This window comes from Cydia fagiglandana, chromosome 3, assembly GCF_963556715.1.
Source record: "Cydia fagiglandana chromosome 3, ilCydFagi1.1, whole genome shotgun sequence".
Lineage (NCBI taxonomy): Eukaryota > Metazoa > Arthropoda > Insecta > Lepidoptera > Tortricidae > Cydia > Cydia fagiglandana.
Window position 1 is genome coordinate 23,545,679 of NC_085934.1, and position 15,308 is coordinate 23,560,986.

General features: G+C 37.0%; 1 protein-coding gene across 1 annotated transcript in view; it reads right to left on the reverse strand.

The window, feature by feature from the left end:
• Nucleotides 1-3,675: 3,675 nt before the first annotated feature.
• The window catches only part of LOC134680397 (DNA ligase 4-like), a 45,553-nt gene continuing 33,920 nt past the window's right edge, over nucleotides 3,676-15,308 (reverse strand). Inside the window, exons 12-15 of the mRNA XM_063539526.1 lie at nucleotides 12,554-12,703; nucleotides 12,305-12,425; nucleotides 6,771-7,036; nucleotides 3,676-4,052 (exon numbers count right to left, since the gene is read on the reverse strand). Coding sequence (XP_063395596.1) covers nucleotides 3,702-4,052; nucleotides 6,771-7,036; nucleotides 12,305-12,425; nucleotides 12,554-12,703 — 888 coding nt within the window. The 3' untranslated portion in view covers nucleotides 3,676-3,701. The remainder of the gene's footprint in view (nucleotides 4,053-6,770; nucleotides 7,037-12,304; nucleotides 12,426-12,553; nucleotides 12,704-15,308) is intronic.

The window sequence follows — 15,308 nt, forward strand, 5'->3', positions numbered from 1 at the left end:
CGTACTAGAAGAGAGGCCTATGCTCAGCAGTGGGCGATAAAGGGCTGATATGATGATGATGATGATGATTAGGTACCTAAACGTAGGTAAATATAGATATTTTATTTAACGAATAAATTTTATTATATTCTCTACTGAGTAACAATCCCGAATGTTCATTGCAGTAGCTAATTGTGCATTATAACAGGAGGCGGTGATCTTAATTACTCCTTAATCGGCGGTTGAACTCATATTACACACGAGCAATACTTACCTAATGGTTCGCACTTAATCGCATTGAGCCTGTGAGCCATGTCATTGTTGCACTGCACCCGGACTAACACATGTGTTTATACCATCAGTAAGTAGGTTAGGTATGCATTTTATTTTATTGCAAAGATATACAAGAAGATCCACCGTAGTTGCTCTGGCTAATCAGTCTTATTGCAAAGAGGTAAGACCTATCAATGGTCAGTCAAGTGTTACCTACCACAACAGGATTCAGTAGTGGCAAACAAAACGTTATTGTGTCGTTCAATAATGCGGCTCATTAGTCGGCGGCGGCTGAGTGCCGCCCGCCGACGCCGCCGCCGCCGCCGTTCGTTACCGAGATGAGGCGCGGCGGTATCGCCTTTCAGTTGATGTGCAGTGTGCATTCATGAGGCGATTGTACCGCGCTACCGCGGGTTAGACGCCATAGACACGTAATAAATGAATGGCGCCTTACAGTAGCAGGGAATAAGTAAGTAAATAATAGGTAGGTTACCAGGTTACCTATGTGTATCTTCGTGGTGTCTTCGCTGTTTAACTCGATATGTTTGTGAAGCTCAATTTTTTTTACCGACTGTAAATAATGAAGGGATCTTTGTTTTATTTTTTACATAAGTAGTAGGTTTGTTCCTTAATTTCTGGATCACGCTTGGACTTATTTGAAATACGTAGTTATTTTTTGAACAAGGGTCAGATAGAGGTTACCCCCTTACCTACCCCTTATATCCTCTAGCCGCCCAGATACCTATAAGAAGGTCTCCTGTTCCATTCTAATTAGAACTTTGTGTTGACAAAATAAAATTTCATTTTGCTTGGCAAGGTTTGACGTATGGGCGGCTAGAGGATATGGCTTATATGAAATGCGAAAGAATAATTCTAAAATTCTGATCTTGCTTTGCGTTGATGTGAAAAAAGATTGTTATAGAGTGAAAAAGAAGAGTTATGATAAACGATTGTAAGTTGTAACCTTCACTACGACGGCTCCTGAAATGTTAAGGCAGAATTAGGGTTTACAAGTTTTATTTTTAACAAAAACGAACAAGAACAGTTAACAACCATTAATAACCAGTTAATAACCAGTAAAACCATTGTGTATGACAAGTTGGATAGCCGAGCGTTAAAACAGGAGCTTAGTAAAATTAACTGGGAACCGGTGTTTGTTATAAAAAACCCCAACGACATATATGAATTTATTGTCAATAAGTTTACTAAAGTCTACGAAATGTGCACAGTGAAGAAAACCCTAAACAATTCATCAATAAATAAATCTGTCTGGCTATCTGATAAATTATTGGAAATGTCTACAACTAAAAATAAATTATTTCAGATATATTTAAAAGATACAAATAATAAGCAAAACGAGCTTTTGTACAAAAAATATAGAAATAAGACAAACAGACTTATGGCTAAGGCTAGGAACAATTTTATAAAAAAAGATATATGTGACAACTTCAGAAATCCTAAGAAAATGTGGCAAATAATTAACAGACTAACTGGGAGATTGGTTAGGGCAGTGGATGATACATTGATTAAGTCATTTAAAATAAAAGCAAAAGAGTTATCTGATAAATTTTCCCGCGACTTTGAGAGTAACGTCACAAGTGTCCTAAACTCTTGTAACATCCCGCTTCTTGATGAGAGTGCCTACAGTAATGAACCCAAGGTCTCCTTAAAACTGAATAAAATTAATAGAAATAATATGGAAAAAATAATTAACAACATTAGTGAAAATAAAAGTGCAGGGTTCGACAAATTAAGAGCTAAAGACATCAAATTTCTAACCAAGCAAATAACACCTGTTTTGACACACTTGACTAATCAATGTATAACCCATTCTCTTTACCCTGATAAACTAAAGGTAGGTGTAATCCGCCCAATACACAAAAAAGGAAGCCTCGCAAACACTAACAACTATAGACCTATAACTATTTTATCAGTCATAGACAAAGTAATAGAAAAATACATAGGTAGTAAACTTAATGAATTTTTATCAATTAACAACATTATTCATAGTAGGCAGTTCGGCTTTCAAAAAGGTAAAAGCACAACTCAATTACTTGCACAATTCACAGATGAAGTAAACCAGCACTTAAATGATAGGAAGCAGGCAATAGTGGTAATGATAGACTTTAGCAAAGCATTTGACACTTTGAATCACAAGACTTTGTATAAAAAACTTCAGCGAAGTGGTATACAGGGGCCCACACTGGATTGGTTCAGGCATTATCACCAGCGAAGATTTAACACTGTTAGTATTGCAGGAGAGCAAAGCGACCTCCTGCAATCCTACCACGGCACAGCGCAGGGATCAATTTTGGGACCAACGGAGTACTTAATCTATGTTAATGACATGATTAATATATTCCAAAAGGCCTCAGTATACCAATTCGCTGACGACACATGTTTGTTAATTGCTAAGAAAGATATACGAGTGGCGGAGTGTCAGATGCAGAGCGAGTTCAATATGTTATGTAAATGGGCCCACGATGTTGGCCTGTCCATAAACTATAGTAAAACTAAAGTAATGCATATTCATTCTCCTTATGTTAAAATCTATGGCACACCCAGGATTGTGGCCCATGAGCATGCATGCATGCACACAGCGCAGTCCTGCTGCAGTGATAACTGCAAGGCTTTGGAAGTTGTCAACACCCATACTTATTTAGGATTAAAAATTGACACCGCATTTAATTGGGGTCCGCATATCGATTATGTGTGTAATAGGCTAAGGGCTATTCTCAGCAATTTTTGTATAATTAAACAAAAAATGCCTTATAACATTCTCCGTTTATTGTACATTGCTATGGCCGACTCCATAATTAACTACGGCATATCCAGCTATGGGCGAACCTATAAAACTTACTTACAACGAATACATAAATTACAGATTAGAATATTAAAAACTATAGTTCCGCTAAAAATAAAGCAACAGTTCAGATATAATTATGAAAACTTGTTTAGTTATTGCAGGGTGCTAAGTGTATATGATAAGGCTAAACTGGCTGTAATCTTAGAATATAAGCATTGTCTGGAAGAGCTGAAGAGATATAACAGACCAAATAACCTTCGCAGTCTACCCGATGAACCTAATTTTATGACTACTAAAAATAATAATGAATATGGTAATAGAACCTGGTCCTCTTATGTTCCTAAAGCTCTAAACAGTTTTCCAAGTCATGTAATTGAAAATATAAATAAGAAACCTAATAATATTAAGGCTATTGTTAAAAAGGCATTGATAGAGATAAATGTAAAAAGACTCAGTAGCATGTAAAAACACTTAATAATAATGTAATAATTTTGATAGGGGTTGCTCCCCATGTCCCTTAGTTCTAATAATCTTAAAAATGTAAGATTAGTTCTAAGTTAATAGAATGTTAATTCTTTTTTAAAATAAAGTTTAAATTTTAAATTTTTTTAAATTTTTTTTTTAACATACTCTATTCTATAAGCTAAGGCACATACAAGTCTATACTGTTAAACAAGAACGGTTTTTCATTGACATACTTCCGCTCCTCCACGCAGGCGTCCAGCCAATCCTCGGACACCACCAACCCTCGACCAATCCTCTCCGCGCGCGTAACATCTGCCTTGTCTGAACCCCGCGGCAGAACTACATGTGTTAAAGTAGCGTCGTGGGGTTCTACGATGCTGGCTCCGTACATCCGGGCGACGATGGTGTTGGCGGAGGGGGCGGGGAAGTGGAGGGCGCAGTTGCGGAGGAAGGAGAGGGGGTGCTGGTCGCCGAAGAGGACGCGGTCCAGCTGCAGCATCTCCGTGCGGGTCAGGTGGACCTCGGGCTCCTGGGGACCACAGAAAGGTAGCGTTCAATTACCAAAGTGTCTGGCAGGCCAGTTCGAAATGTGAGTCTCGCCCGCGCTAAAACATGTAGGGATAAGTACAGCCTGTTTTTCATTGCATAGTAGGAGAGTAATATTCAAAATTTCGAACTTGAACTTTTTGACGTCATTAGTTTAATAGGAATTTGTGGCAGACTGCGTCATCATCCTTTCTAGCTTTCTAGCGTTAAGCCACATTTTTACATAATTAGTCGATTATAGTTACAGTGAAACCTGGTTAAGTGGGACCTGGATAAGTGAGAAACCTCTATAGCTGGGACTCATGGTGCGGTCCCGACACTTTAGCACTGAATTACCTCTGTTACTGAGAAAAAACGAACCTCTATAACTGGGATTCGTTGTTGTGATTTTATAGTCACATTTACCTCTATAATTGAGACAGAGAGTGTATTTTACCTCTTTTACTGAGACTATATTTATAAGATTACATTTTCCTAATTGTTTTTTAGACTTCCGTATCTGAGATAACGTCAATCTATGACCTCTCTAACTTGGACTTCATTGAACAATTTCCTTATTCTTACTAGAGTCTGTGCGGAAAGAGAAGAGTCGTGGCAGAAACGGGAACTAACATTTTAAATTTTATATGGCAATCCAACCTTTGACACCTGTCTTGTAAAAAGTAAACAAACTTCTGTCATTGTATATTTTTATTAACAAAAACCGCAAGTTTTATGTATAAAATATTTTCAAAACACGATGAAACCGTACATAAAACCACAAGAAAAATTATATTTAACATTGTTCGGTTTTGTCAGCGGGAAGAAAACGGCTAAAAGCCGACTATCGACTTACAAAAAGTCGCGGAACGTGTTTCCGCTATTCGCGGGTGTTGATGTTGTATTTAATATTAAATAATTACCTATTTAATAAGCCCCCTAAGTAACTTGTCTCCGGTAAATAATCGGTAAGTATATTCATTCAAAATATATTAATTTTCATAAATATGCAGGTCATTCATGATCTTTAAAATAACTGACAAATAGTCTTGATACTTTCCATTTTATGCATATTTATATGTAATTTTTTTTTCAGGATTGTGTAAAAGTACCTACGGTATCTCGAATAAAAGACCGCTAAGTGGGTGATATGCAAGAATTCGTAATCTACGTGCCGGATTCAAGCACATCCAGTTCCTCACATCAGTCCCTGGTTGTTCTGAAGCTAGCTCAAACATAAGTGACATTGAATATTTTAATTCAGACGTCGATTACAAAGAATAAAACCTTTTCATAAAAATATTTCTTTATTTGTAAGTTCGTTTACTAGGTTCTGTTAGTTACGAAATTATAAGTATTTCATATTTAGCAGACTTTTCGGCGAAGTAAAATATCGTGAGATGAGAGAACCGGACATATCCCAATAAGCCCTACCTACTTATGCACTATTTTTATTCATATTCATATTTATTATTAATAATGTACACATACATTACAAGTCAAGTTTACAATGGGTGAAATATATCCCAGATAGTAAAATTACAGTTCTAATGCCCAATTTTTACCCGATCTACCCGGTTTTGTATTAAAATAACTGTTGGACTGCACAGATTAGGTAGTACATAAATGAGACTCTATCTTGTTTGGTACTAAAATTACAGTTGTATTGGGCAGATTCTTAACTAGTTTTAGCAGTTTTGTCAGTCACACTGTCACTTTTTAGTATCTGAAACATAAAAACAAAAGTGTGTTTTAAAAAGAAAACTAGTGCCTGCGCTAAACAGAGGATTGATTTGACGAGCCGACACCACCACCAGGCTCCGTTTAGTAAGCCATGGTAAAAAACCGGAACAAAAGGGGTACAAGTATCATGACCTTTAGTGTCGTACTAAATCACGTGACCAGTGTTGTCAGCATAGCAAAAACCATAAAATAGCACTGGCGCGCCCTCAAATCCCACGACTCTTCTCTTTCCGCACAGACTCTAACTCTTAGTCTATCCACAAATTCCGCATTTGCCTAATTGTGTCTAAACAACTTCAAGTTTGATTTAGTTAATTTATGTAAGTACCTAGTTAAAACTATCGAAACGAAAGCTGAAATTTTGATAAGTAACACGAAAAAATAAATTTTTCATTTATTATATTTTTAATACGCAATGAAGTCCGTATCAAATTTAATTTAATTTTGAAATATCTATCCTTTGGAGAATCATTCAAAATAAATACAAAGAAATATTTAAACAGACTTAAAAATATTTAGGGACAAGGATTATTTTACCTTATTTATTTTTAAAGATAATTACTAAATACCTTATTAACCACCTCTATAACTGAAATATATTCTATTCTCACCTCTATTAATGGAGCCCTCTGTAAATGACACAGAAATTTATTTGTACCTGGCTAACTGGGAGCCTGGGTAAGTGAAAAGCCTCTTTAAGTGAGACAAATTTGCTCGTCCCTTGAGATCCCACTTATCCAGGTTTCACTGTATATAGTTCACACAATATACTATACCAGCAGATCACCCCGGAATTAATATAAAGACTAAATTACTATTCCAAAATATATATAATTTTTACATATTTGTAATACCTATCCCCAAAGCGGTCATATCGATGCCACATGTTCATGTTCGTGCTCCTACTGACCGTCAACAAGTGTAACGGCTACAGGAGCGTCTGATGTCTCTAGGAGTGTCTGATGATGTCGTCACTCACCACGTCCACCTTCATGAAGCACCGTCGCAGCGTGTCCTCGTCGGTGGCGTCCACGTAGCTGTCCCCGAAGCGGTCATATCGGTGGCACATGCCGAGCTGCGTGCTCCTGCTGGCCGTCAGCAGGTCCAGCGGCGTCAGCTCGGCGGGCGCGGCTGACGGCGGCAGCGCGCGCAGCCAGGCGGCGGACGCGGTGTCCACGTCGCGCGCCTGCGCCGAGTGCGCGCGGAAGACCCTCCGGCCCGCGACACAGCACCACGTCGAAGGGCCTGCCGGGACAATCCATGTAATATGAATAAAAAACCCGGCCAAGTGCGAGTCGGACTCACGTTCCAAGGGTTCCGTACATTACTAAATTTTTAACAATATATTTTTTTATATATGTGAAACGCGAGTGAATTGCCTTTAAAAAACCCGTAGGAGTCGGATCAAAAACTAAGTAATTGGTCCGACTCACGCTTGACTACATATTTCTAATAGGTTTTCCTGTCATCTATAGGTAAAGACCTATTTTATGTATTTTTTTCGAAATTTTGACCCAGTAATTTCGGAGATAAAGGGGGGGGATTGTCATTTTTTGCCTATTTTCTTGAATTACTTCTAAACTGTTTATTCTAAAATTATAAAAAAATATGTTTGAGATTCTCACATTGAGCTCTTTCATTTGATATGTAACACGATATAGTTTGAAAAACTTTATTTTTTGATTTTCTCATACTTTCTTATTTTGATTTCATCATGGGTAACCCCCAAAAGTGGCCCCCATGTTTAAAATTCATTTGTTTACGTTACATGTCCGTCTTTGGGTCACAAACTTACATATGTGTACCAAATTTCAACTTAATTGGTCCAGTAGTTTTGGAGAAAATAGGCTGTGACAGACGGACAGACAGACAGACAGACGCGCGAGTGATTCTATAAGGGTTCCGTTTTTTTTTCCTTTTGAGGTACGGAACTCTAAAAAGACCGGAATAAAGGTGTCACGGTTGTGTCATATGCGGGGTAGAGGCAAACAGACACAGAGATACCCCGAACAAGCAATTTGGCGATACTTTAAAAAAAAATTTATAACCTATAGTACAGTCAGCAGCAGAAGTCGCTATACACTCCTGGTGCTCAAAGAGAGGTAAACGTTTAAACTGTCAAAAAGTTGTTGACTGTCATGGTAGCATTTACTTGTGAGCGCTCAACATGTCACAATAGTATTTTATGCAACAGTTTTATAAGAGGGGTCAAAAAATGTGAGTGGCGTGGGTAACAATGTGAGCCGAAGGCGAACATTGTTAATACATACGCCATGAGCATTTTTTGACTACTTATATAACGTGTTGCATACAATGCTTTTTCTATGAGTAGGCGATATTAAATAAAATACAAAAATTTATAAACAAAACTTTATTTATGAAAATGTCAATGTAAATTTTGGATAGTAGGCATTACTATATGTATGTAGCTTTTGCCTGCGACAAGCACCCATAATACCAAATATTACTGCAATCTGTAACAAGAAAAAGGAGAATTAGATAATATTCAAGTTTCAATGCAAAAATATAAAATGTACCTATATAAATATAGCTCGTTGTACTGTGTACTCTAAATCAATATTTTTTTATAACATATACCAACCTTGCTTAAAAGATAGATCTGATCCGGTGCTTCCAATCAGTCTTTGAAAATACACCAATAAGACATTTTCAGAGAATGACGAAGTTTTGTGCTCCAATCTCCACGCCATGAACTTCTCATAAGATTTGTCGTATATGTGCTGCGACTTAGTACTTCTTAGGCAACAAATTTTTGGGTCGCTGATTGTGCTGCAGCGGATATTTCTTCAGATGTAGAAACAATGTTGTCCTCTTCGCCCATTTTCAACGCTTTTTATGAACGCAAAACAAATAATAACGCAAAGTACTCAAACAACTAGAAATTACCGGGAAACGTAAAAACAAACGAGTAATGTCTATGGATATGCTTTTTTTTTTAAGCCGTTACACACTACCGCACCGCACCAGGGTCGTGGTGCTGTAGGGTATAAGTGTGTAACGGGCCTTAGAAGTCCACCTTCCAATAGTGATGATACCAAAAAGTATTTTTTATTATGTTGGTAGCAACGAACTCAGTACAAATTTGTTTTTTTTTAATAAATAACGTATGCATTCAATCGTTTGTCACGTTGGTAGCAATGTATCGGTATGTGGCACCTGCTACCCCCGCACTAGCTTACCGTGTCGTAATGTCTCTAAAACGACACAAGTGCTTTTTTGGGCAATAGACTATAGACTTTTAAGGAGTATTAATAATGTATGCCCTTATATGTTCGTGCGTGACTATGTAAATGACAGATAAAAGTACACGAGTAGAAAAATATCTTAACAGTCGCTATTCATTAATTTCTACACTTACAACAAATCATTGATACCTTAGCTGTCCAAAAACCACTGGTATCTAAGCGGTCAACGTGTCAAATATATCTGAACAATATGGAAAAATAGACGTTTAAAGCATACATGTATGGTCGTATATTGAATGAATAATAGCTATGCTAATTTCAGGTAAGGCGTTTTGACAATCATCGAAAGCAGTACAGTCTTGTCATCACATACATCTATCTCACGTTTTGCCCTTCAACCATTGACAGTGGTCTGTCAGTCAACTTACTGCAAACTATTTCTTTTATTGAATAGAATCATCAATATAGCGGAGTCAGTTATAAAGTTGACCCAAAAATTTTTTATTAAGCTATGAGCTTCATCACATATGTTCCTTGAGTAATTCTAAGCATTTCAAGCCTGGGAGCCAATAAGAAATGTGTGTCTACTCGGATTTGTAATGGATTCAAACTTTCAACCCCTTTTTAACCCTGTTAGGGGATGAATTTTACAAAACGCTGAAATTACTTTTCCTGTCTTTTAATAATATCCCCAAATACAAAGATTCAAGTCCCGCGTTCGAAAATTTTTTTGATATCCATACAAACTTACAACTCCTTTTTCACCACCTTAGGGGATGAATTTTCAAAAACGCTGAAATTAGTTTTCTTGTATTTTAATAATATATCGTTTTACGAAGTTTCAAATTCCTAGCTTAAAATAAAACTTGAACCCCATACAAACTTTCATCCCCTTTTTAACCCCCTTAGGGGTTGAATTTCTCAAAATCGCTTCTTATCTCTTGTACACTTTATAAATGTAATCTAGTGTGCAAATTTCAACTTTCTATCTTTTGTAGTTTCGGCTCCGCGTAGCAAAAATCTCCAACCAAATTTTTCATCTTTTTACGTTTTTCTTGTAAAATTACTATGAAATTGAAAAAACAAATATCAGCAATGAATTCTACGTCTTTGGTTTATACGAAAATGATACCAAACTTGCCCTAGTACCCACCAGGATCAGAGTAGATTTTTTTTAAAGATGACGGATGGCGGCCGTCTTTGTACCCCACCCTCCCCCCCACTTCAGGCTAGAAATGCTTAGAATTACTCAAATATCAGATGTGATGAAGCTCATAGCTTAATAAAAAATTTTTGGGTCATGTATGGCAGCGTTACATAACTGACTCCAGTAATACGAATGAGTGACATATAGCGAAAGCTAACTGAAGCCGAATTTAGAGCCAATTGTCAAGGCACGTTGTGGTCTTGTTACTAAGGCGTTTGCTTTTCAAAGCAGAGACCGCGGGTTCAAATCTCAGTCGGACGCACCTAGAAATTACAGCTTTTTTTTTTTGGGTTTCATTTCTATTATTAATTTGTGGTTTTATATTAATTTCGCATAAGTTTATATGTTTTTTGAAGATATTATGTCACATGTAGCGTATGTATGACTTTCTAACAGGACGTTGTAGGTTTGAACCCGCAGTGGGCGTTCCTTAGATTACTCCTGTGCCGAATGCCATTTGATGTTTACTGCTAGGTTATACTAACAATAAGTTCAAAGATATACAGTATGTATCAGGACGAAAGGCCAAGAAAGAGACCCATTAATGTTTAGATCATACTGGACAACTTTTACTATGGGACCAACCCCGATAACGCGGAAAAATAATTGGAAGTTTTATACATTTTGCTGGTCTGATGTTGAAATTTTCTATGGGAGAGTAAATTTTTTTCCGGGGTTTCGGGGTTGGTTCCATAGTAAAAGTTGCTCAGTATGACCTAAACAAAGTTGTAAAAACAAAATTCGTCATTCCTCCAACAAAATAAAGAGAGGAGTCATATTTGGATATGCTTAACACCTTTACTGCCCGTGCTTCTCACGTGGGGCCACGGCTAGCCTCTATTACAAAGCCATAAGGTTTACATGTCAGATTGGGACAGTGAACGTGTTACGTTTCAATTCTATTGTTTTCTCCTTCGTTCTTTGATCGATTCGGAGCATCGTATTTTAGTACTATATAGTATATTTTAGTACAATAAGCGGGCTAAATAAATATATTAACATATAATATGCTCTACGGTTTGGAAGAACGGCTGCCTATGACAGTTAAAATAAAAAACCGATCATTCTCGTAGAACCTACCAAAGAATATATGTAATACTCAGAACCTACTTATTTATTGTCTAAGTTTGACACTTGACGATAAAATACTTCTTTAAGAAAGGAGGTGTCAATTAGTAGCTGCTACAGTATTTTTTATAAAGTAAAACTGATAAAACGTTGATGCTTAGTTACCATTGAAATAACAACTGCTTAGCAACTGGTGGCACCCTGGCTGCTGACGTACGTGATTGGCAGTGCGTGTAGGTATTAATGACAGCAGCTTGAATTTGAGTGCTTAGATACCACTGACTTTTTAACCGTTATTGTCATTGTGATTAAAAAAGGGTGTATGTGTTAAAGAAAAACTCAGAAGTTAAGATATATGTGACGAACTGAAAGCCTACGCTAAAATGACAACTTAGATGTCCTTATTTTTGTGACGATTGAAGTGTATATGTTTTCTTGGACACCTTGCCCGCTCAGGTATATCTGCTGCTGACTGTAGTTATAGTTCGTTTTTTTTAACATTAGAAATAAGGTAAACAATCTTGATGTGTCTTTTAATTAAAAAACACATTTTAAAAATAAGTCACGGCAAATATGTAACAATTATTAATCTAATACGATCATTTATATTCTTCAAGTAATAGTTTTTGATTTTTAAAAAGCGTTTTTCAATTAAAAGACATGTCAATCTTGACATGTCTTATTTTAATTGAAAAACGCTTACCTTCTTGCAAGTTCTTTCTAATGCTAAAAAAACGAACTATAGTCTTAGCCTATAGGTATGTACTTTTTTTTAATTCTATTTTATTATATTTAGGGACTTAATTAATTACATGATTATGTCAGCCCCATTGTACCTTATACTAGTATTCTTACATGTCTACTTATGGGATAGTATTGTACCGTTTGAAAAAATCTATTACATATAAAAATATCTTTTTAACCTTTTCTGAGGTCGGTACAGTTAAGATGCTCTGAAAAACACCTATATCTAATCTATTAGGTATGCACTTAGAATAATAAATAATGTGATGAGTACGAGTGATATCCGACCTACGTTCTCGACGTGTGTGCCGCCGTGAGACCGCACCAGCCGCACGAGCTCGGCCTTGCCGCCGGCCTCGTCGCCCGACACCACGCAGATCTCGCGCCCGCGCAGCGCCGCCGACACCACCTACACACCGGACCCCACGTGGGAACCTTTACTACTTTTACTCAGACAAAATAAAGTGATACATATTCAGCAATCGCAGCCTCGTAATATAGGCTTTATGATTATTGTATTAAGGTGGCAAATGAAACCTCGACGTCCTGTACAGGTTGCGTGCGGAACTGCGCGGGAACCTCCGGCGCGCGCGCCCCGCGCTGGCGGCGCGGCGGGGGCGCGGCGGCGCCGGGCTCTAGCGCGGCCTCGGCCACCGGCCGCTTGCTGAGTTTCACCACCGACCCGTCCTGACTCAAGAACGAATACAATTAAAAAGGAATCAAACCATATTAGAAAAAGATACACTAATGTTATTTAAGAGCCAACAGGAGTGGTCATTCCTCCATACAAACGTACTCCTCGTTTTCCTCCGTGGTTTTTGAAGCTAGAGCAATGATTTTTCAACACAGATTAATATTGTCAGTACCTGTGTCGGACCGTTTTGCTTTTTGTGATATTTTTGTTTTTTAAGGCGCTAGAGCCCTTCAAAAATGGCCAAAATGGCCTAATTGACTATGCCGCAATGAGAGGCGTGGTATTAAAAACTGATATCAATTAGCCAAAAAAGCAAAACGGTCCGACACAGATAATTTCATAATCATTTAGATTTCCAAATTTGGTTAAGATTGGTTAAGTTTTGGAGGAGGAAAAAGAGGACTACGAAACCTCGATTTTTGTCATTTTTACGCAGGATTTTTCGCCTCAGCTGCAGTTGTCCCTATCCTATCGCACTAATTTTAGGGGCGGAGTCAAGTTTCTAAATACGTACACAGCCAGAAAAGTGATGGGCAATAGTCGACATTTAATGTCGATAATCTAGTGATGTAAGAAGTTATCGATAAACCGTATTGTGTGAAAATATCTAGATCCTCCTAAGACACAAGGGGTTTTGCGTTGAGAGGGAACACATTTTTGTAGTTACATAGGTACAATCTATTTTGAACTTTTTGATTCTAATATTTCAAATTAGAAATCAAAATCAAAAATATTTTATTGCATGGTTATGGGTTTACAAAATTTTTAGGTACAGTCACGCTCCGTAATTGTCGAGCAATTTAAGGTCCTAGCTAGGGAATGCAATCTCGCACCAAGATTGGCGATTCGAGATCTCGCACGAAAAATCCGAATCGAGATTGGGTGTTTCGAGATCTCGACAGTCAGATTTTCGGGATCGAGATTAATATCTCGACGAGATCGAATTTGACAAAGTAACTAAAAATGTGTTACTTTAATCAATAATCTCTAAGAATTCCATACATATAGACATCGTAAAATCGGGCGTATCGAGATATTCCTAGGAATATAATGAAACGCCGACATTTGATGATCTGCCTAGCGAACACCAGCCATTTTGTGCAAACCTCAAGGTGTGATATTCTGATATTCCTATAGTCTATAGGCAAATTAAACAAAAGTCGTCTCCTTCACGATTTTCGTCGACATCTCTTCTAAATACCTAAAACTGGTATGGATGTGTTCCTCGTGGTCTCCAGAATATGAATAGACCGGTTTTTATTTTATGGAGGGGGGGGGGGCGTGTCGAAAAAAAGGAAAAAGTGGGCGGCCGACCAGCATTGATATTTGTTCACGTCTTTAGTCCTATGGGACCGATCGGTTCGTGTGAGATGTCGTTTGAAAGAGTATTAAACGTGCAATTATTGTTTTATAATAACCGTAGTCATAACTGTAGTCATTTACAAAATATTTAAAATATATGATGTTTTTACCGTGCATGGATGGCATAAGTACTGACAAACATGCGTCTAACTCAATAAATTATAACTTTACCGCATTTAATGTTATTATAAAATATACGAAAAATTTCATTAGCTTTCAAAAAACAGAAGTTTTATTGCTGTATGATATTATATAACAAAGTATTGATGAATTTTGTTCCGTCACGTAAATGGCGGGTGACCGACCTCAACTGATCATTATTTCTCGGGTTCTATTTAACTGATCAATTGGTGATGCATACCATTAGAAAGAATATTAAACATACTATAATTGGTTTCTAATAACCGTAGTCATAACTGTCGTCATTTACAAAATCATTGAAAATATATGATTTCTCGATCAATTATTTTACAATGCGCCCGCTATGAAGCTAGGAATATCAAAGAATGCATTGCTCTGATGGATCTGCCGTCTCTTTCATAAGGAAGATCGTGATATGCCTGGGTTAATATTAGATCAGGAAATGGTGGCGTTTCATGATACGCCTAGGATTACGATTTTACGATATGCCGCCGACATACTACTTATTTAAGGTACCTCATGTTATATGTTGAAAATAACAACAACAAAAAAATATTATTTAAAAATATTATTTTATATTGAAATAAATAAATGAAATGAAATGAAACAAATTAAATTGACATTTAACATAAAATCAATTTTAATTTTTACTTTACTTCTATGAAATGCTATCGATGTTGAACCACTATTCACCTTTACTTAGAATCTGCGCGTAACAATAATAGAGCTAAAGCCGGACACATAATAGCACTGCCTGAACAACATGAATCTAAGGTCATATATTACTTAAAACAAAGTATTTCACTTTCAGTCTTGTTCGAGATCTCGAAAATATTAATCGAGATCTCGACCGAGATTGCATATATCGAGATTTCCTGTCAACTAGGTTAAATTTCGAAAATACGTGCGAGATCTAGCGAGATCTCGAAATTGCGAGATCTAGATTGCATTCCCTAGTCCTAGCTGAATTGATTGTTTCATACACTTACTCTTACTCTATAGAATGTCCAATCCTGCCTTACAAAGACGTTAATATTTATATTTGTCATGTCTATACTTCGTTTCTGAACATTATTGAAAAAAAAAATACTTACT